We start from the raw sequence: 24,084 nt of genomic DNA on the forward strand, positions 1-24,084 counted from the left end.
AGACTTTTCCTCGCAGCTCCTGAGGCTTCTAGGAAAAGTCCACCCTCTGGGGCTTAGTCTGCGTGGTTCCCAAAAGTAATTGGAATGTGCAGCATGTTCAGGCAGGCGGCAACTATGCCCTCCATTGTGCTAGCCACATCCCACAGCACAGACCACACCCCCTGTGCAGACTACACCACCACAGCTTTGGTGGCACCTCCCATATCAGTAGTCACACCCCGGCCGTGCTGGTCACACCTCCTGCGGCAGCACACAATAGGTCCTTCATAAATGTTAGCTTCAGGCCCATGTGGACCTTAATCTAGTATTGTGTTCTGCTACACCATAGAACCACTATTTCAGCATTATAAATATGTGCCAGCTACACCTGCTATTTTTTCCCTTAAATGGAGCTCTTGGTTTTATATACAGCATATGTTTGTTAAGTATTTATAGTAATAATAAGCATACGAAAACAAATTTACAAGTCAAAATGATTGTATGCAGTACGTCTAAAATAGCTGGGATAATCCTGTAAGTAGACGCCTACATGTCTCATGCCAAACAATCCACAATGTGGGTAAAAAAGTTATTTAAGCTAGTTCTGCTCAATTTACCAACTTGCATTAAAAAAAAAAAAAAAAATTCAGTAGTACTTGTTATGTCAAAGTATAATTATCTACTTTTTTTTATATAGTAATCAGATTACATTTTGACACAATTAAAAGTAATTTCCTTGGTTTGTACTGCAATCCTTATTAATCCCTAGGTGTGGGACAAATAAACTGTAGCTGCATCTTTCATTTGGACTGCAGTGCTCGCTGCTAGTTATGCTCATTTTTTGGCTCTGTCTGCCGTGCGCGTGCTGCTGTCTGTGTGGCCATGGAGAGGGAAGATCGGGAGATGCTCGCTGTCTCTACAATCTCAATGTCCTTACAGGTGAGACAGGCGACCAGCTTCTCTCGTGATGCACTGGATGCAAAGAAGAATTCATAAGAAGCACCTGCTAGAAAGGCACCCAACATAGGACCAATCCAGTATACCTGGAAAGAGAATGGTATAATTAGAGATGTCAATTTTAGAACATTAGTGGATTACTGATGTTAATATACTGGTTCCATCACACGAAAATAGTGGGTTCAGCTAAAAATAACCTTTATTAAAAATGATTACCCCAAACTGATGAAAAATATGCTATATGTAATCCCTATTAAAGTAAGGTTTATTTTTTATTTTACAATTGGAGTATTAATACAATAAAACCAAGTTCATTTATCCAAGCAAAGTTAAATGTAGTCATTAAAGAAATATGTATGTAGTACAACTCACCCAGTGATGCTCCCAAATGCCTGTGAATAAGGCTGGACCAAAAGATCTAGCTGGGTTCATACTTCCACCTGAAAAATGTCCCTATGTAGGGATAAAAAAAAGTGAATAAAATGTATTTAAAATACTATCTACAGATAGTGGGAATGAATGGATGGGAGTATGTGGACCAGGTGCTGCAAGGACCAAAGATGTTGAGTAGAAGAAGGTGGTTCACTGTCAACAGTAGTTGAATGAGAGGTAGGATCGACAGCCGGTTTCCTGAAGATAAGAGAGATGAGTGTGTTTGAAAACATGAGGGAATGCGCCAGTGGAGTGGTAAAGATTGAAGAGGTGAGCTACATAGTGTACATTATAGGCAAGCATTGTGTGGGAGGGAATGGGGGGGAAGTAGACAGATTGAGATGATAGATAGAGAAAGGAATGCAAAGAGCTTGTCCTCAATTCTGGGCAAGAACATTTACAGAGTGAAAAGAATGGCCCTCATTCAGAGCCGTACGCTCTGAGCAGAGCGCACGCTCTGAATGAGGGCCGGGCTCCATTTTCATGGAGCGTCCTCCTGGACGCTCGTATAGCTGTGGGTCACCACCCACAGGCTATACGAGCGTGCTTTGTGATGGCCGCGATGGTCGAGACCATCGCGACCATCGAAATTGCGAGCCGGAGCCTGCGGTTGAGGTTTTCAACCGCAAGCTCCGGAGTGATTTTGGCTCTATCAGAGCCAAAATCACTCCCACTGACATCACTAGTGATGTCAGTGGGCCGGCTTCTGACGGGAGGCGTTCCCGTGGGAACGCCCCCGTCAGGGAGGCACGCCCACCAAAGGGGGCGTGCTGTCAATCAACATTGACAGCACGCCCCCTTTGATCGGACACAACGAGCGAAGGACTTTCCTTCGCTCGTCGCGTCTGGCGCATGCGCACGACGGAGCTCCCTCCGTCGTGCGCATGCTCAGTGCATAACATCGACCCACTTGCGAGCGGACAGCCGCTCGCGAGTGGGTCTGAATCAGGCCCAATGTGGGTATAAGGTGAGGAGATTAACTGTAGTAGGATAGGGCACTGTAGTAGGAAGACAGGATAAATTATTGGAGGACATAAGCGCTGGAGTGAGATTTGTTTGCAATAGGCATAAAGTAGTACAAAACACTTTGTTTTGGAGTGGCAAGATTGGATTTTGGATCACCAGAGATGACTGGAGCTACTTCACCTAGGGCTGTGATGAGTGAAATGTTGTAGAAAGAGACTGCTGAATTATTGCAGGGTAGGGTAGTAAAAGGAGCGAGGAGTAGTATAGGTGTAAAGGCTGAGAAGAGGATCAGTTAACGATTTGGCTGATTCCGATGCATCGGAACAACAAATCGTTCATATTGTCCAGTGTGTACTCTCTATCACGATCCGGATGCGCGTTCCCGCTGGTCACATCTTCAGATCTTTTGTACATGCAGGAAGACCTGTCAAACATGTTAATGATTCCCGTTTTATCGTACAGTGTGTATGCACTACCGAACGACAAACAATATGACAAACCTGCACGATGTGGCCGTCACTTGACAGGTATTCCCACTACCGTCCCATACCTTCTTCAGACACAGATGCATGCACAGATCAGTGAGATCCATGCATGCATCTGTCTAAAAAGCTTGTAAAGTGTCAAGTAAAAAAAAATTGACGTGGGGTTCACCCCTAAAAGCAAACCAGCCCTAGACTTTTCAGAGCCAGTCCTGGTTGTGTAAATATGAGGGACAAAAGATGTAGGGGTCCCCTGTATTTAGCACAACCAGCACTGGGCTCAGCAAGCCAGTCATGGTTTTGGAAATTCAGGGGACAAAATGAATAGGGGTCCCCTGTATTTTCCATAAACAGCACTGGACTCTTTCTAGCGGGGGTGTAATGCCACAGCTAGGGTAACCCTTTTACCGGGTCCCCTGGCCAAAGCATTACACCTGACCGCTAGTCAACCCAGGCAGGGGATCCCTGGGGAGGTGGGGCCCCCCCAATAAAGGGTCCCCCTTCTCCAGGGCACCCTAGGCTTGGGCTGATAGCTCGGGCCTATCCCCGGCACTCCTGGCCAGTGGGTGCCTGGTTGATTCTGTAAAGTGTAGTGTAAAATATAGATGAACCAATATTGTCTTTTATTGGAGAACTACAGGTCCCAGCCATCCTCCCCCGCATGCTAGTACTTGGAGAACCTTTAGTAACCTAGCAGTTCTCACCATTGAAGTCAATGGTGGGAACCGTTCAGCCGAGGCTCACCTCTCTCAGCCAATGAATGCTCAGCCCAGGCATTTCTATAGAGAAATGCCGTGGCTGAGCTGCTATTCGGGAAGTTCGTGGGTTGGGACTTTTTGTTTTAAGAAGACGGTGATATATACGCTAGGAATAGATGAGTATGTACTTTTTTCCACAGGTGTCATGGATTCTACTGGACAAGGGGATGTGATTGGCTACAGGGATTCTAGGTGAGTATACATGAATGTGCATGTATTTTTTTAATAAAATTATAATGTCACGGTGTGTGTGTCTTGTGTTTATTTTAATATTTATTTTGCAGGTACAAGCGGGCCCTTAATTCCCTGGTGCTTGTGGTTCTTCAAGTACCAGAATGCGGGAGAGGCTTGCTGGAATCTGTAGTTCTCCAGCAAAAGACAATATTAGTTCATCTATTTTTTACACCACACTATACACAATTAACCCGGCACCCACCGACCAGGAGTGCCGGGGATAGCCATATGGGTTAAAAAAAAATTGCACCACTAGCATATTCTGCAAACAAGTGTATGCCCAACTCAGCATGTGCTCCTTAGTTTTTAGTACAGTATATGTGTGTTTTTCATCAAAAGCAATAAACCAAGTAACAAACAAAGCACCTAGGATTGTTGATTTAGACATGGAAATGCAATTATTCTCCCCCTTCCCCCCATATACAATATGGCCTACCATGTTTATTTTGGATTATTTTCATTCAGCAGTTTTATAGAGTATAGCTCCAAGGCATGCTTGCCATAGGAAAATTATGATTACTACAGTTAGGAGTGGAGTACTGTTTAAATGTAAACATTAGTATTATCTTTTATAATTCTCCACAATCATCTGTAGCACCATACACTGTGAAAGTGGAGCATATAACAAAGATGTAGAGGAGCAGTAGGAAAAAAAAGAGATGCAAGAAGTATGACACTGTGCAAAAGATGTAGCGTGCAAGGTTGTAATGTACATGTAGAAGGTAAGAAACAAAGCCACACAGGTGAGCAAGGTGAGGACAGGCATGAAGACACATGACTCATTGCAGTTTATAGTCTAATGGAGTAAAACTGAGACACGAGGTTTGACACAGTGACAATATGGGCAGTGCGGTTAGTGATGGTAAATTTAGGAGAAAGACTTGTAAGCTTTGATAAACAGGTGGCTTTTAAGGAGAGTTTAAAACCTTTGGAGACTGTTGAAGAGTCTGATTGGATGTGGAAGTATATTCCATAGGTGTGGAACAGCTCCGGAACAGTCTTGGAGATGGGAATGTGATGGAAATATCATTGGGAATGAGGTGCCAGTCATTGGCATAGGAAAGAGAGCAGTGTGAAGTGGGATTATATTGTAGATATAGGTGAGGGTGAGAAGTTTGAATTGTATTTTGTAAGGAATGGGGAGCCAACCCCTGACTTTTGGATGGCTATCCTCTATGGCTTTGACCGCTCTCAGATTACTATTGACTGTGGCTTTGACCACTGGCTCTTAGTTTACTACCTACTTTTCATGTATCACTGGAATCTGAACCCCAACTGCTTATGCCATTGACATTAGGTGGTGTATTTACATAATACTAACAACTTATTGCTTAGTGATCTACTACTTATGACAAAATTACACCTTCATTCCATAGATTTACTGAAGCTGAGGATAATTCTCAACCTTCTAAGTCAGCGGTAGGTAACCCTTGGCACTAGTGCCACAAAGTGACACTCATGGTATTACTTTGCATTAGTATTGATGCTTACTGTTGGGTTACCATTAAAATATAGATTAATCATATTTTTATGGTCATCCTGTACTGTACAGTACTGTAGTTAAGATGAAAAAATATATCAGCATACAGTACAGTATACAATACAGTATGTCTGCATATCTCCTTGCTGGAGCACAAGTGTATTCATTACTGACTGATACATTTTAAAAGATACACAGTGGTTTTAATTATGTCCCTTGTGATTCTGTAAGGAGACCTGGAAAACATGCTCTGTTAGTGTGTCCCGGGGACTGAGGCCTTCATTCAGAGGCGGCCGTACGGTCTACGACCGCACGGCCGCATCGATGTTTGTCAAGTGCGCATGCGCACGAGGGAGCCGGCTCCTTCGTGCGCATGCGTGAGACCCGCTACAACTGACAGCGCCGGTCGTAGCAGGTCTCTTTCCAAAGGGGGCGAGCTGTCGATGTTGATTGACAGCTCGCCCCGTTTGGAAGGCGGGCCGGGGGGGTGGCAACCCAAATGGAGGCGTTCCCATGGGAACGCCTACCGTTTGGGGGAGGTCCCACTGACATCACTAGTGATGTCAGTGGAGAACTTCCGGCTCTGACAGAGCCAGAAGCTCTCCGGGGCTTATGACAAGTGAGACCCTACCCTAGGGTCTCGTAAGCCCCGATGGTCGCGATGGTCTGGACCATCGCGACCATCACCTTAGGCGGTCGTAAGGCTGTGGGCGTTAACCCACAGCGTTACCACCGCAAAGGAGGACGTCTTGAAAATTCAAGACGTCCTCCCCTCATTCAGACCGACCGCACGCTCTGTGCGACCGGCTCTGAATGAGGTCCTTAATCTCTTCCTCAAAGCCCGATCGTGTCATACACACAGAGGAATCAGAGCAGGCTTTCCTTAATCTTAAGGATAGTCTGACAAAAGCACCTGCATTGGGAATACCTGATTGTGAAAAACCTTTTGATTTGTATTGTACGGAAGCCGATGGTTGTGCTGCAGGTGTCCTTACACAAAAACATGGTGATGCCAGTAGGCCCGTAGCATACTACAGTGCCCAATTGGACACTGTGGCAAGATCACTCCCCACCTGTTTGAGAAGTGTAGCAGCTACCGCTTTATTGGTGAGTAAAAGTGAGGACGTAGTATTGGGTCATGATATGATTGTATACACTCCCCATGCTGTATCGGCTCTGCTGAACTCTGCTCAAACCAGACACGTCTCTTCGGCTAGGTTTACCAAATGGGAACTAGCTCTAATCGCACCTGCAAACATCACTGTTAAACGTTGCAGCACACTGAACCCAGCAACGTATTTACCATATGTACAACATGATGTACAAAGGGTGGAAGGAGACGAGTTGCTGACGGAGGGTTAGTTCAGCGGACATAATGATACACACGATTGTATGGAATATCTGAATCAGCCCATTACTGCTAGACCTGACATACACGACACACCTTTAGAGAATGTAGATGTGACTTTTTACATGGATGGGAGTTGTCATAGACAAACAGACACAGGTGAATTATGCACAGGTTATGCTGTTGTAAATGACACAGACATCATAGAAGCCTGCATATCTCCTTGCTGGAGCACAAGTGTATTCATTACTGACTGATATATTTTAAAAGATACACAGTGGTTTTAATTATGTCCCTTGTGATTCTGTAAGGAGACCTGGAAAACATGCTCTGTTAGTGTGTCCCGGGGACTGAGGCCTTCATTCAGAGGCGGCCGTACGGTCTACGACCGCACGGCCGCCTTGATGTTTGTCAAATGCGCACGAGGGAGCCGGCTCCTTCGTGCGCATGCGTGAGACCCGCTACAACTGACAGCGCCGGTCGTAGCGGGTCTCTTTCCAAAGGGGGCGAGCTGTCGATGTTGATTGACAGCTCGCCCTGTTTGGAAGGCGGGCCGGGGGGGTGGCAACCCAAACGGAGGCGTTCTCATGGGAACGCCTACCGTTTGGGGGAGGCCTCACTGACATCACTAGTGATGTCAGTGGAGAGCTTCCGGCTCTGACAGAGCCAGAAGCTCTCCGGGGCTTACGACAAGTGAGACCCTACCCTAGGGTCTCGTCGTAAGCCCCGATGGTCTCTGACCATCACCCTAGCGGTCGTTAGAGCTGTGGGTTTACACCCGAGGTCACACATGCATAGCCGGGATGAAGACAGCCAAGGGGACAGCTGATTTGGATACTTAAGTATTCCTCGCAGCGAGATGATTACTTAATCATCGGAGGCCATACGGCCTCCAATGATAAATAGGCCCCATAGTGAGAATGTAGAATGCAAGAGCAATTTCGGTGAAGGTCAAAAATTCCCTTTTCTCCTGCTTTACTGCAAAATACAATCTCCCATCATTTTAGAACAATTTCCTTCCACTAAGTGAATCTTTTAAAAATGTACTACATGTGGTGCCACATCTACAACCCTGTATCTTATTTAAAAAATTGCAATCTGCAAAAATTAAATCTCCATTTTTTACTCCTATCAGTCAGGACAAGCTTCCACTAAAGCTGCTCTACAAATCCATATGGTTTTTTATAAACCTACACCCACACCTACAGTGCCACCAAAGAAAATTACCACTTACTAGTACCTTATCCCAACATCGCAGCTTTTCCTGTGTACCTCAATGGAGTGGATAAAATCTGCAGTGTTTATGGTCACGTGGTGTCTAAGAAATTATCAAACTGCCAGAACCTAGCCGCTATCACCACAAATTGAATACCCCTTAGACATTTTTTATTCACATCAATAGTTTTTATAGAGTTTTTGCAAAAATAAAACATTAGGGTCGTAAATCTGCCCTTTCACAATCGTTAACAAATTTGCGCCACTTAAACCATATCATCAAAGGTGGAGAGGCAGCAGTAGGATAGAGGATGTTCAAAGTGTCAAGAACCGTGCTCACCCTTGTGCTGCTCTGTACTGGCAGGGGTCCCTGACTAGTGTCTCATGGAGGGTGCTGCCGGCGTGTACTTGGCGTGATGGTGGTCTCAGGGATTTGGAGCTCCGGCGGCGTTCTCACCTGCTCCGGGCACTAAGCGATGTCATGGCGGCTCTTGTCCGGCTATGTGTGTTACTGGAGGGTGCTTTGTGTGCTTGTGGCCTCAGGGGGCTCAGGGTTCCAGCTGTGTTCCCGACAGACACTGGGCGCCACCATGTTGATCCTGTTCAGCTGACTGCCATGGCTCCAATGGGTAACCAGGTCAGTTGCCACCTGACGGCATCAGCCAATCCATATGAGTCACAAGGTATAAAGCATTGCTCCTGTCGGCATTCAGTGCCTGATCTTCGTCGCTGATACATGCTCCTGACTTCAGCCCCCATGCTGGTTATGATTGTCTCTGGTGAATCTGGCTCCAGTGTATTTTTTCAAGTCCAGTCCCACTACGGCTCCAGTGTATTTCTTCAAATCTAGTCCCAATCCAGCTCCAGTGTATTTCTCAACTCTGATCCATTCCAGCATCAGTATATGCACCAAAGACTGTTCTATTCCAGTACCAATATATGCTCCAAGTCTGTTCCATTCCAGTACCAATATATGCTCCAAGTCGGATCCATTCCAGCATCAGTATATGCTCCAATGACTCTTCTTTTCCAGTATCAGTATATGCTCCAAAGACTCTTCTTTTCCAGTATCAGTATATGCTCCAAGCCTAACCCATTCCTTCATCAGTATATTCTCCAAGTCTGATCCATACTCCAGTGTCTACCATAAACCTGTCTTGGTCCCTGTGCCATTATGTGACATTGCCATTCTGGTGTATACCACCTATGAGGAGGTCTTATATCAGACCATCCTTATTGCAGACCTCCCATACCATCAGAGAGCAGATATTGGGTCCACATCTGAGCAATCCAAAGTCCCCACTTCTGACACAATGTTTCCATTAGAAAAGCAAACTGTATTTTATGGATAACCTTATATATGGGAGGTGGAAGAGGGTTCTTCCAAAACTGAGCAACCACAGTCTTGGTTGCTAACATTATGTGATATAAAATGTAACAGTACTTCTTAGACAAATCAGGAGGGTAAACATGGAGGAGTGGCAGGGCAGGAGAGGGACATAAACAAATATTTCAAACTTTAAAGATCAATGCAAACACTGGACACCTTAACATATGATTCTTAGGGCATCCCCAAAAAATGTATGTTATATTACTCACTTCCAAACAATTACACCACCAGAATTTGGATTGCACTGCCCAAATAATGTGTAATTTAGCCAGGGTAAAATATAACCAGTGAAACATTTTATATAGTACTTCTAAATGGTTATCACATTTAGAAAGTTGGTGATAGATTCCCATGGTTGGGATGTAAAAGTCAGTTGAAGATCAGCTTCCCAAAGGTTTTGAGATTTAGACGTCCCCCAGACAATGGGTGTACCAAAAGTGAATGTGCCCCCTAGAGCTACCCCAAGACACTTTGGAGAGGATATCTGGTGTAGGCAAACACATCGGACCACCTTTCTTAACCACACCCAATGGCGAATACAATAATATGTTCACTAGGGAGGAGATGATATTGGGCCTGGAGTTATGAGAAGAAGCGTAGCAAAGTACCACCCAGGATATCTGAAATACGTGTAGGCCTACAGGAGACCCGTGCTGTGACCCTCAAATCTAAGCACAGAGAGTGCTTGCATATTGAGGACACTGGACTGCATGGTAATGCATTTAGATATAGAGAACCCCCTTACACATTTTGAGCATTTGTAAAGGAGGCCGTTCAAGTTTATCTACTTTGATAATCATCCCATCCATTAGCTCTGCCATGGAGCTAGTTTCAGTGGCGTCCCTAAAAATAATTGTGTCCCTTACCGCTGCTAAAGCTCCTGCTGTAAGAGAAAAGCCAATGGCAAGACTTCCTGGCTCTGTAATGTCCCTGCGACGGCGATCTTCCACCGCAAAGATTGTAAATGCCAGTTGAAACGTAGAGAAAATTTCCATCCCCATAGCCTGTCCTGCATTTCCTTCACTGTTTACCTGTAATGCAGAGAATAAGTAAAAGAACATTGGGCATATAGTAAACTTTAAATATCAAGATATTTCACAACTCTTAGTTCTTGCAGTTGGCTCTCGTATCTTCTTGCCAAACTATTCCTCCTAATTTTACTATTTGCTGTTGTTTCCCTGAAGACATGATTTAGATACAAATTTTCTACAACCATTCTTCTGTTGGGCTCCCAGGTCAAGGTATTTACTAATGAGAAGTAAGATGCATTTCTAACTCTGGTAATAATTAGGTGGAAAAACATGCTCAGAACTGCACACTGATGTTTTTATTGGACCTAGTAAGTCGTCAAATACATATAGTTACACATAAATCTAAAAATACAATAAACCCTCATTCCAACTGACATGGATGCCATTTCAATACCAGGTACGCCTTTAGCATTTTATCAATAAAACGCCTTTAGCATCTGTATAAATATCAGTTGTGAATGTGCAAGTTATTTTAGGTTGTCTTTACAGAAGAGATGATCTTGTTTTTCTGTCTTTATGCAGAATGCTCTTCCATTAATGAATGCCGCTATTCTTTATTTGGAACTTCCCATAAGGCCAGGTACACATTAGAAAGACGGCCAATTATGCAGGTGGTCGTGGCGATTTCTCTTTTGCCCCGTAACCATCACAGACTGGCTGTACACACTAGACAATGTAATGAATGACGGAACGATACCTCGTTCCATCCTTCATTAAAACAAACAGCCACACACATGATATCGTTTGACTGACCATGCAGCACGGTCAATCAAACAATCTCAAAAGTCGTCCATGGGAGCGTACAATTGTGCATACACATTAGATGATATGCGCGATTTGACGTTCCGATACGGCAAGTCATGCTGATAACATTCTGATGTGTACCCAGCCTTAAACTTTGCAAGACCATTTCTAGGATTGCAATTAGTGATAGGACTCTATCTGCCAGCAAAAGTTAAATCATCACTTCGAAGTCATGATTACAATTCTGTTTGAACCACCCACTATTGATTACAGGTAACATTGGATCTATATTATGTGCGACATATGTAAATGTTACTAATTTCAGTACAGTGGGTTTTCGCTCAGGGAAATTTTGCTTTCCAGTATATAATATGCCTAAATAGTGGCATCCCAATAAAAGCAAGGCCAATGCCTCATTATGACAACATATTTGTGCATATATTTTATAAATTAGTAACAATAAAATGACTAGTTGACATAACTCATGTAATGTGACAAATAAATGAAACAATGTAAGCAATACCATATATAAAAGTACACTTGGCACGCTAGTAAACTCCTCTTAGCTGTTGATTTGTGGCATGAAGGCTGTGTGGAGGTCACACTCATAATAATGGTGAGCTATAACTTAAGTTTGCTGCAATTCTAGAGACAGCAGGGACAAACAAGGAAATGCCAGAAGATATAGGACCTCATTCAGAGCCAGACGCTATTTGCGCTCGCTCGTTCAGTAAAAAGGGGTGGCTATTCAAATGAACCGTTCGCTCTTTGCGGTCTGTTCGCGCCTCTAGGTCTGAACGAGCGAACCAAACATGCGGTCGTTTTTTGGAAAACTACGCCCCCTGGCCGCTCGCATCCTACGTCATGTCCGCTATTTATTAGATTAATCGAGTACATCGACCAGCGTATGAACTGCTCGCTATTCTTGTGGTTGGTTTTTCCTACCGCAATCTTGCGAGCAGTTCTGACTATAAAATAACCCAGTGACGTTGTCAATGACGCTGCTGTATAAATTATGCACACCCATAAAATGCCCGTTTTGACCTTTAAGCACGCCCTGTTACCACCCACATACGCCTCCTGCTGTCACTCAAAATAGCAGGCATTCGCTAATTAGCGAACAAACGATTTTCGGCCGCACTGACTGGTTCGCGCATGCGTATTACGATCCGTACGCATGCGCAGTTGTGCAAACATTGCTCGGAACGAACGAGCGGCTGCTTACGAGTGGCTTTGAATCAGGCCCTATGTTTGCAGACTAGCTGCCCAAGGTTAGTTAGGGGCGAAGAAGTGAGCTAGTGCCCTAAGAAAGAGCTAGGCGTTTATTATTTTCTGTTTGTTTCCTGATTATGCTGGAAATAAAGCATCATTAATTATGCTGGAAATAAAGCATCATTAATTTTACTGAAATGCCACGTGTGGAGTCTGATTCTGCACCTAATCACTGCACCACTGACACCAGTCTACCAAGCTAACTACCCCAAGTTGTCACAATTGGTTGACCAAGTGATCGGCCAATATATCTGTCAGTATGTACCCAGCTTAAGAGTAGGATTGTAAAACCCAGCACTTTTGATCATAGTTACACCCGATATTTAAAAGGCCAATGCTTTTACTAACAAGACATGGTTAGTAAAAGCATTGCCCTTTTGCATAAACACAATCAGAAGCACCGGGTTTTACAATGAGATGCTTAGTGAATAAACCCCAAATAGGAGAATGGTAATAAGCAAATATAGAAAGAACAACCAGATAGATACAAGAACAGCAACTAAAATGGGACAGAGGCCCTGATTCAGAGCCTCCTCCTTTTTGGAGCGGCCTCCAGGCCGCTCACATAGCTGTGGGTGACCACCCACAGCTATAGCGAGCGGCCAAAATGATGGTCGCGACCATCGGGCTTGCGACGAGACCCTAAGGTAGGGTCTCGCTGCCGCAAGCCCTGGAGTGCTTTTGGCTGTATCAGAGCCAAAAGCACTCCCACTGACATCACTAGTGATGTCAGTAGGGCCTGCCTCAGACGGTAGGCGTTCCCATGGCAACGCCTACGTCTGGACAGCCACGCCCCCGGCACGCCCACCAAAGGGGGCATGCTGTCAATCACCATCGTCAGCACGCCCCCTTTGGTGCGAGACCCATAATGACGGCTTGGCCGTCATTATTCGGGTCTCGCGCATGCGCACTTGGGCAACATCGACCCGCTTGCGAGCGCTTGCGAGCAGGTCTGAATCAGGCCCAGAGTACAGGATAAGAAAGAAGGCAGACACACAGGATAAGTACAAAGCAACAACTAGATAGAAGCTGGATTAGTAAGGCACAGAAGCCACAGTTCATGAGACAGACTGCAGTAAAACAAAGGTTAGAAAGACTACACAGACGCCACTCAAGGGGGTATATTTACTAAAGTGAGAGTTTTTAAAAGTGGATTCTAGCTATTATCTTCTAAAAGGTGCAAGTTACATGTGAAGAAGAATCTGATTGGTTGCTATGGGCAACATCTCCACTTCTAAAAACTCTCACTTTAGTAAATATTGCCCAAGGAATCAAGGCATTAGTATTTTGAATGGCTTTGTATATAATAAGAGTATTCTTGGAGGAACTAGTAGTGGGCTATGCCATGGCTTGTTAGCTACAAGGAATACAGTTTACTAAGCAAGAGAGTGAGGTAAACAAAATACACAGAGCCAATTTAAGTAGCTCTAATTAACAGAGTGTACATAGAGGTTCACAGTTTTGTTAAAGCAAGTGATATTTTTAGTATCAACAGATAAATTAAAAACTTGTCCTGTTTTTGCAACAACACCTAGGGGGAGAATTAGCAAAGCTTGGAGAGAGATAAAGTGGAGAGAGATAAAGGGGGAGATGTATAAAGCCTTGGAGAAAGATAAAGTGGCGAGAGATAAAGTACCAACCAATCAGCTCCTGTCATTTTTCAAAGGAAAAATCAAAACCATAATTTACAAAATCTTCTCTTACCAGATCCCTCGCCTACTCCTCTACACCTACCCATACATGTTTTTGCTATGCTGAAGGCAAGGTCTTCACATTTCGCTCTTCCTCTTCCCACTTAACCTGTCTCCTAGAGCCCATTGCTGTCCAACTCCACCACACCAATTCTTAAAACAACTTAGCTTCCTCTTCAACCTGTGCTTCTAAACACTTTTACTTCTGTCTTTTAGCAATCATTGCTTTCTACTTTCTTAAAGAACCATATCTTGTCTCTACATCTCACTCCAGCTACCACTTATATCTCTTTTCCCTAGTCCAACTTTTTCTGTACTTACTGCCTTCTTGAACCTCTTCAATTGGACTTTCTATCCCCCATACGCCACTGAAAATGCCCTCACTAAATGACCAATAATCTACTAATGACTAAGAGCCTGATTCACTACAGAACGCAACTGCGAATGCAATAGCGATTACGCACGCAGTTCAACTGTGATAGTACGCTAATCCATTGCGATCACAATGCCATACGCAGCACTACATAAGAACGCCCACTTTACCTTCCACATCCGTAATGTTTAGCAAAACTGCAAAACCATCTGTACAATCAGGTATAATCGTAGCCTCACGCACACTTGCACAAGCTCTGACCTTACTCAGAAATTGCTAACTTCCATGCACGCTATCAGGCTGCACTTCCTGTCAATCATTCTGCGATGGGTTTGCATAGTCACTGCAATCGCAGTCCCGATCGCAATGGCTAGTTTGTGCATGCGCAGTACGCAACATTCGGCCAATTGCGTGCATAATCGCAGTTGTGTATGGTGGTGAATCAGGCCCTAAGGCAATGCGTCTCCCTATGCATTCTCCTTGACTGTTTCTGATACAGTCGGCCACACTCTTCTCAACATCCTTCACTGTTTTTGTCTTTGCAGCACTGATCACTCCTGGCTCATCTCCTGTTTTTCTCTTCTCTGGAAATGGTCAATTTCTTTGACTTCTACTACTACCTCTATATAGATGACATGCAAATATACCAATCCTTCACTGTCCTCTATCTTTCTCTTTTGTTCCATGTGTCAAACTGACTCTGCCATCTTTACTTGAATATCCTACAGTACAGCTAAAGCTCAACATGTCCAAAACAGAGCTTATTCCTCCCTTCTAGGGTCACTATGCCGCCTCTAGTCTCTCTCACAGTTGATGACATTACAAACTCCACTGATCCCCGTGCTCACTGTGTCTAGATCTACCTTCCACCATAATAGCATAGGGAGAGATAACTAAGTATACGATTTTTTTTCTATTGTAAATGCAAAAAGTATTGATATGTAAGGTAATTTTTGAGACATATTGTGTGACACTGAAAGAACATTTTGATTAAGCATTTGATCTGAGGAGATTGTGCTATATTGATCCCCACTTTCTTTAGCTTAAGAGCTGTATTCAATTTGAGCCGAGCTGCGATACTTTTTTGCGTCCCGGACTTTTCGCCTACTTCGCCTGTTTTGTAGGCGGAAAAGTATTGCGCGCATGCCCGCTTTACCCCGTATTCAATTTTAAAGTACGCGAAAATGGGACCCAGCGAAACTTGAACAGGCGGAAAGTACTGTCAGATTTGGGGAAATCAGCCTGACACCCCCCAAAAGATGCTCTGACATGAAGGTTCACTATGGTACCCCCCGATTTGGCTTGCTGAAGGTAAATAGCATTTTTCTATACGTGGTGCAGAATAGTATTCAGGAGGTTTTTTTTCAGAAAATAACTTATCCCAGCAAATTTTGGGTACTTCAAAATGGGGGTCAGCATATATTAAAATTGCTAAAGTTAAGTTGAAAAAATGGTGAAAAATCCACCTGCCGCAAGCACCTTCCATCAAAACACTTGGGACATACTTGGGGACCCCCCCCCAGAGTCAAGTTCGCTAGTTTTTAACTTTGTACCCCCACATTTTTTTTTTCGCCCCTTTTTTCAAAGTCATTTTTTTGGGTGTCTTAAGTGGTTTTTTTAAAAATTTTTGACACAGTTTACCTTTGGGGGACTGTCTGAAGGCTACACGGGGGTTCCCGCAACGTTGCACCCCAAAACCCCAATTCTGCACTTTTTTCCGCCTGCTATTCATAGGCGAAACTTTTTCGCCTATTACATTGCATTGACTTTCCGCCTAGGCAGAAAGTCTTTCAAATTGAATACGGGGTAAAAGCAAAACAGGCGAAAATTACGTCATCGGCGAAAAGTATCGCGGATCCAGACTTTTCGTCTCAAATTGAATACTAGCCTAAATGTACAGCGTTTTGTCTCCTGTGTGTTTCAGTGTGTCAGAACTTCTTGTGGGAAACATTCAAAATGAGCTATTGTATGTAAAACTTACTTTGGTGACAAGTTGATTGCTGACAGATGCTGGTAGGAATAGATAGAACATGGCAGATGCACATATGGCACCAAGACACTGAGCTAGAGCAAAGGTCAGTCCATGAAGAAGATCCAACTTCCGTGCACATACCAGAGCACATGTGATGGCTGGATTCAATTGGGCACCACTTATTTCCCCGAAACACTGCACAAGGCTGACAACTGACAGACCTGCAGCTATTGCTGGAGCCGCAGAATGTGATTGTGATTTTCCCATACCCAAGCAGGACGAACCCAGCACTACAGCCACCAGCATAAAAGTACCCAGGGCTTCTGCCAACACTGAGCGCCAGAAACGGTGTCGCCTCAACTCCTGCAAAGTACAAATATCTATATTAGTTCAGCAGTGATAAAAGTATTTTCATTTCCCTTTGGACAGAAATACAGTGATTGTGCTGTGTTTATTTGCAGCTTGTCCTTAAAACTGGCTTTGGCCATATATTGTTTTGATAGCCGGAAATTACCAATGTAAAATGATATTGTTCTTTTATACATTGAAATACTCTTTGTGTAATTGCATTTAATGATTGCATAGTTTGAAGACGGTTTTGTAAAGACCAATTAAACATGAATTATTTTTGCAATTACTCAAAATTGTTCAATGAAAAGGCCCCTAGCAGTTGGCTTTCTCATTCAACCTTATTTCAGTAACTTGGCTAATACATTTCAAATGGCTACATCAAAAAAGTAAAAGTTTAGGAAATGACAAAACATAGAAAAAAATGTAACTTTGTAATATGTAGGAAAGAGCATTCAGATAACTGACAGAGAAATCACGGCAGAAAATAGTGACAAATTGTACAATGTGTAAATTCACTCACAAGATGCCCAGGTGCATAGGATACTAAAGATGGAAAATCACTCACTAGATGCCCAGGTGCATAGGATACTAAAGATGGAAAATCACTCACAAGATGCCCAGGTGCATAGTATACTAAAGATGGAAAATCACTCACAAGATGCCCAGGTGCATAGTATACTAAAGATGGAAATTCACTCACTAGATGCCCAGGTGCATAGGATACTAAAGATGGAAAATCACTCACAAGATGTCCAGGTGCATAGGGTACTAAAGATGGAAATTCACTCACTAGATGCCCAGGTGCATAGGATACTAAAGATGGAAAATCACTCACAAGATGCCCAGGTGCATAGTATACTAAAGATGGAAATTCACTCACAAGATGCCCAGGTGCATAGGGTACTAAAGATGGAAATTCACTCACTAGATGCCCAGGTGCATAGGATACTAAAGATGGAAAATCACTCACAAGATGCCCAGGTGCATAGTATACTAAAGATGGAAATTCACTCACAAGATGCCCAGGTGCATAGGGTACTAAAGATGGAAATTCACTCACTAGATGCCCAGGTGCATAGTATACTAAAGATGGAAAATCACTCACAAGATGTCCAGGTGCATAGGGTACTAAAGATGGAAATTCACTCACTAGATGCCCAGGTGCATAGGATACTAAAGATGGAAAATCACTCACAAGATGCCCAGGTGCATAGTATACTAAAGATGGAAAATCACTCACTAGATGCCCAGGTGCATAGGATACTAAAGATGGAAAATCACTCACAAGATGCCCAGGTGCATAGTATACTAAAGATGGAAAATCACTCACAAGATGCCCAGGTGCATAGTATACTAAAGATGGAAATTCACTCACTAGATGCCCAGGTGCATAGGATACTAAAGATGGAAAATCACTCACAAGATGTCCAGGTGCATAGGGTACTAAAGATGGAAATTCACTCACTAGATGCCCAGGTGCATAGGATACTAAAGATGGAAAATCACTCACAAGATGCCCAGGTGCATAGTATACTAAAGATGGAAATTCACTCACAAGATGCCCAGGTGCATAGGGTACTAAAGATGGAAATTCACTCACTAGATGCCCAGGTGCATAGGATACTAAAGATGGAAAATCACTCACAAGATGTCCAGGTGCATAGTATACTAAAGATGGAAATTCACTCACTAGATGCCCAGGTGCATAGGGTACTAAAGATGGAAATGCACTCACAAGATGCCCAGGTGCATAGGGTACTAAAGATGGAAATTCACTCACTAGATGCCCAGGTGCATAGGATACTAAAGATGGAAAATCACTCACAAGATGCCCAGGTGCATAGTATACTAAAGATGGAAAATCACTCACTAGATGCCCAGGTGCATAGGATACTAAAGATGGAAAATCACTCACAAGATGCCCAGGTGCATAGTATACTAAAGATGGAAAATCACTCACAAGATGCCCAGGTGCATAGTATACTAAAGATGGAAATTCACTCACTAGATGTCCAGGTGCATAGGATACTAAAGATGGAAAATCACTCACAAGATGTCCAGGTGCATAGGGTACTAAAGATGGAAATTCACTCACTAGATGCCCAGGTGCATAGGATACTAAAGATGGAAAATCACTCACAAGATGCCCAGGTGCATAGTATACTAAAGATGGAAATTCACTCACTAGATGCCCAGGTGCATAGGATACTAAAGATGGAAAATCACTCACAAGATGTCCAGGTGCATAGTATACTAAAGATGGAAATTCACTCACTAGATGCCCAGGTGCATAGGGTACTAAAGATGGAAATGCACTCACAAGATGCCCAGGTGCATAGGGTACTAAAGATGGAAATTCACTCACTAGATGCCCAGGTGCATAGTATACTAAAGATGGAAATTCACTCACAAGATGCCCAGGTGCATAGGGTACTAAAGATGGAAATTCACTCACTAGATACCCAGGTGCATAGGATACTAAAGATGAAAAATCACTCACAAGATGTCCAGGTGCATAGTATACTAAAGATGGAAATTCACTCACTAGATGCCCAGGTGCATAGGATACTAAAGATGGAAATGCACTCACAAGATGTCCAGGTGCATAGTATACTAAAGATGGAAATTCACTCACTAGATGCCCAGGTGCATAGAATACTAAAGATGGAAAATCACTCACAAGATGTCCAGGTGCATAGTATACTAAAGATGGAAATTCACTCACTAGATGCCCAGGTGCATAGGATACTAAAGATGGAAATGCACTCACAAGATGCCCAGGTGCATAGAATACTAAAGATGGAAATTCACTCACAAGATGCCCAGGTGCATAGGATACTAAAGATGGAAATTCACTCACAAGATGCCCAGGTGCATAGGGTACTAAAGATGGAAATTCACTCACAAGATGCCCAGGTGCATAGGGTACTAAAGATGGAAATTCACTCACAAGATGCCCAGGTGCATAGGGTACTAAAGATGGAAATTCACTCACAAGATGTCCAGGTGCATAGGGTACTAATGATGGAAATTCACTCACAAGATGCCCAGGTGCATAGGGTACTAAAGATGGAAATTCACTCACAAGATGCCCAGGTGCATAGGGTACTACAGATGGAAATTCACTCACAAGATGCCCAGGTGCATAGGGTACTAAAGATGGAAATGCACTCACAAGATGCCCAGGTGCATAGTATACTAAAGATGGAAAATTACTCACAAGATGCCCAGGTGCATAGGGTACTAAAGATGGAAAATTACTCACAAGATGCCCAGGTGCATAGTATACTAAAGATGGAAAATTACTCACAAGATGCCCAGGTGCATAGGGTACTAAAGATGGAAAATTACTCACAAGATGCCCAGGTACATAGGCTACTAAAGATGGAAATTCACTCACAAGATGCCCAGGTGCATAGGATACTAAAGATGGAAATGCACTCACAAGATGCCCAGGTGCATAGGATACTAAAGATGGAAATTCACTCACAAGATGCCCAGGTGCATAGGGTACTAAAGATGGAAATGCACTCACAAGATGCCCAGGTGCATAGTATACTAAAGATGGAAAATTACTCACAAGATGCCCAGGTGCATAGGGTACTAAAGATGGAAATGCACTCACAAGATGCCCAGGTGCATAGGATACTAAAGATGGAAATTCACTCACATGATGCCCAGGTGCATAGGGTACTAAAGATGGAAATGCACTCACAAGATGCCCAGGTGCATAGGGTACTAAAGATGGAAATTCACTCACAAGATGCCCAGGTGCATAAGATACTAAAGATGGAAAATCACTCACAAGATGCCCAGGTGCATAGGGTACTAAAGATGGAAATTCACTCACAAGATACCCAGGTGCATAGGATACTAAAGATGGAAATTCACTCACAAGATGCCCAGGTGCATAGAATACTAAAGATGGAAATTCATTCACAAGATGCCCAGGTGCATAGGGTACTAAAGATGGAAATTCACTCACAAGATGCCCAGGTGCATAGGATACTAAAGATGGAAATTCACTCACAAGATGCCCAGGTGCATAGGATACTAAAGATGGGAAATCACTCACAAGATGCCCAGGTGCATAGGATACTAAAGATGGAAATTCATTCACAAGATGCCCAGGTGCATAGGGTACTAAAGATGGAAATGCACTCACAAGATGCCCAGGTGCATAGGATACTAAAGATGGAAATTCACTCACAAGATGCCCAGGTGCATAGGATACTAAAGATGGAAATTCACTCACAAGGTGCCCAGGTGCATAGGGTACTAAAGATGGAAGTGCACTCACAAGATGCCCAGGTGCATAGTATACTAAAGATGGAAATTCACTCACTAGATGCCCAGGTGCATAGGATACTAAAGATGGAAATGCACCCACAAGATGCCCAGGTGCATAGAATACTAAAGATGGAAATTCACTCACAAGATGCCCAGGTGCATAGGATACTAAAGATGGAAATTCACTCACAAGATGCCCAGGTGCATAGGGTACTAAAGATGGAAATTCACTCACAAGATGCCCAGGTGCATAGGGTACTAAAGATGGAAATTCACTCACAAGATGCCCAGGTGCATAGGGTACTAAAGATGGAAATTCACTCACAAGATGTCCAGGTGCATAGGGTACTAATGATGGAAATTCACTCACAAGATGCCCAGGTGCATAGGGTACCAAAGATGGAAATTCACTCACAAGATGCCCAGGTGCATAGGGTACTACAGATGGAAATTCACTCACAAGATGCCCAGGTGCATAGGGTACTAAAGATGGAAATGCACTCACAAGATGCCCAGGTGCATAGTATACTAAAGATGGAAAATTACTCACAAGATGCCCAGGTGCATAGGGTACTAAAGATGGAAAATTACTCACAAGATGCCCAGGTGCATAGTATACTAAAGATGAAAAATTACTCACAAGATGCCCAGGTGCATAGTATATTAAAGATGGAAAATTACTCACAAGATGCCCAGGTGCATAGGGTACTAAAGATGAAAAATTACTCACAAGATGCCCAGGTGCATAGTATACTAAAGATGGAAAATTACTCACAAGATGCCCAGGTGCATAGGGTACTAAAGATGGAAAATTACTCACAAGATGCCCAGGTACATAGGCTACTAAAGATGGAAATTCACTCACAAGATGCCCAGGTGCATAGGATACTAAAGATGGAAATGCACTCACAAGATGCCCAGGTGCATAGGATACTAAAGATGGAAATTCACTCACAAGATGCCCAGGTGCATAGGGTACTAAAGATGGAAATGCACTCACAAGATGCCCAGGTGCATAGGGTACTAAAGATGGAAATTCACTCACAAGATGCCCAGGTGCATAAGATACTAAAGATGGAAAATCACTCACAAGATGCCCAGGTGCATAGGGTACTAAAGATGGAAATTCACTCACAAGATACCCAGGTGCATAGGATACTAAAGATGGAAATTCACTCACAAGATGCCCAGGTGCATAGAATACTAAAGATGGAAATTCATTCACAAGATGCCCAGGTGCATAGGGTACTAAAGATGGAAATTCACTCACAAGATGCCCAGGTGCATAGGATACTAAAGATGGAAATTCACTCACAAGATGCCCAGGTGCATAGGATACTAAAGATGGGAAATCACTCACAAGATGCCCAGGTGCATAGGATACTAAAGATGGAAATTCATTCACAAGATGCCCAGGTGCATAGGGTACTAAAGATGGAAATTCACTCACAAGATGCCCAGGTGCATAGGATACTAAAGATGGAAATTCACTCACAAGATGCCCAGGTGCATAGGATACTAAAGATGGAAATTCACTCACAAGATGCCCAGGTGCATAGGGTACTAAAGATGGAAATGCACTCACAAGATGCCCAGGTGCATAGGATACTAAAGATGGAAATGCACTCACAAGATGCCCAGGTGCATAGGATACTAAAGATGGAAAATTACTCACAAGATGCCCAGGTGCATAGGATACTAAAGATGGGAAATCACTCACAAGATGCCCAGGTGCATAGGATACTAAAGATGGAAATTCACTCACAAGATGCCCAGGTGCATAGGGTACTAAAGATGGAAATTCACTCACTAGATGCCCAGGTGCATAGGGTACTAAAGATGGAAATTCACTCACAAGATGCCCAGGTGCATAGGATACTAAAGATGGAAAATTACTCACAAGATGCCCAGGTGCATAGGGTACTAAAGATGGAAATACTCTCACAAGATGCCCAGGTGCATAGGATACTAAAGATGGAAAATTACTCACAAGATGCCCAGGTGCATAGTATACTAAAGATGGAAAATCACTCACAAGATGCCCAGGTGCATAGGATACTAAAGATGGAAATTCACTCACAAGAGGCCCAGGTGCATAGTATACTAAAGATGGAAATTCACTCACAAGATGCCCAGGTGCATAGTATACTAAAGATGGAAATTCACTCACAAGATGCCCAGGTGCATAGGGTACTAAAGATGGAAAATCACTCACAAGATGCCCAGGTGCATAGGATACTAAAGATGGAAATTCACTCACAAGATGCCCAGGTGCATAGGGTACTAAAGATGGAAGTGGCAAAACTAATAAAAGAGAATATTGAAGCTGCCTCTTCTCCTACCTCTTTGATAACCATCCTCTCTCGGTGCTTCTGGAGATGTGGATTTTATATTCATAACCTGATGCTGTCATTTTATACTATTCATTTCTGATGTACAGTCACACCCCACCTCTGTGAACATAGCTCTTCTTAAAGGCACATTCATAACATTCTCTATACCCTTTCATTTCCCTTCTGTCTTGTTGGCTCGATAACTGAATCAGTGTAATGTAAAAAAACCCAATAATGATTGTATTTAACAGTAAAAGAAATATAAATACACATTGCCTGGTAATGACATTTTGTTGTTTTAGATTGTGTAACCGTCTATCCTAAACCACTTTGTTATGATAGTATATGTTTATAGGTATATTTCAGCTATGAACAAGGATAGAGAAATTGAACTGTATATGTGAATTATTAAAATATTTTATAGTATAAATCTGGTATAGCAGTAACTCATTGGTTAACTAACCTGAACAAATTCTGCATGTAAAGTGTATGGATGCAAACCATTGGGGGAAGCCTTAGTTGTTGTCGTGACCACATTCTGATTACAATATGAATAGATAGGTGAGTGGTGCAGCTGTTTGGACCAGGCCTCATTCCTCGCGTTTCCTTGGTAACTATTGTGGTATTTTTAATGAGCTACTTTCATATACAGTAATAAAAAATGGGACAAAAAATAAGAAAAAACAAAATCATCAAAGGCAAATGAAAATTGAAAACCATAGTTCAGAGAACTACTCTAGGTGAGTGTAAAAATCAAGTTAGTATATATACATCACACTTATAGCT

At 43.1% G+C, this 24,084-nt stretch overlaps 1 protein-coding gene across 1 annotated transcript; it reads right to left on the minus strand.

The window, feature by feature from the left end:
- Window positions 1-803: 803 nt before the first annotated feature.
- LOC148523524 (aquaporin-4-like) lies at window positions 804-23,322 on the minus strand. Its single transcript, XM_088473150.1, has 5 exons — window positions 23,308-23,322; window positions 16,334-16,687; window positions 10,108-10,272; window positions 1,309-1,389; window positions 804-1,022 (listed from the first exon to the last, which is right to left on the minus strand). Exons 1-5 carry the CDS (start codon window positions 23,320-23,322, stop codon window positions 804-806), a joined length of 834 nt encoding a protein of 277 aa, XP_088329276.1.
- Between the last annotated feature and the right edge of the window lie 762 nt (window positions 23,323-24,084).

The sequence above is a fragment of the Taudactylus pleione genome, unplaced genomic scaffold (genome assembly GCF_031769625.1).
Source record: "Taudactylus pleione unplaced genomic scaffold, aTauple2 ptg000130l, whole genome shotgun sequence".
Classification (NCBI taxonomy): Eukaryota; Metazoa; Chordata; class Amphibia; order Anura; family Myobatrachidae; genus Taudactylus; species Taudactylus pleione.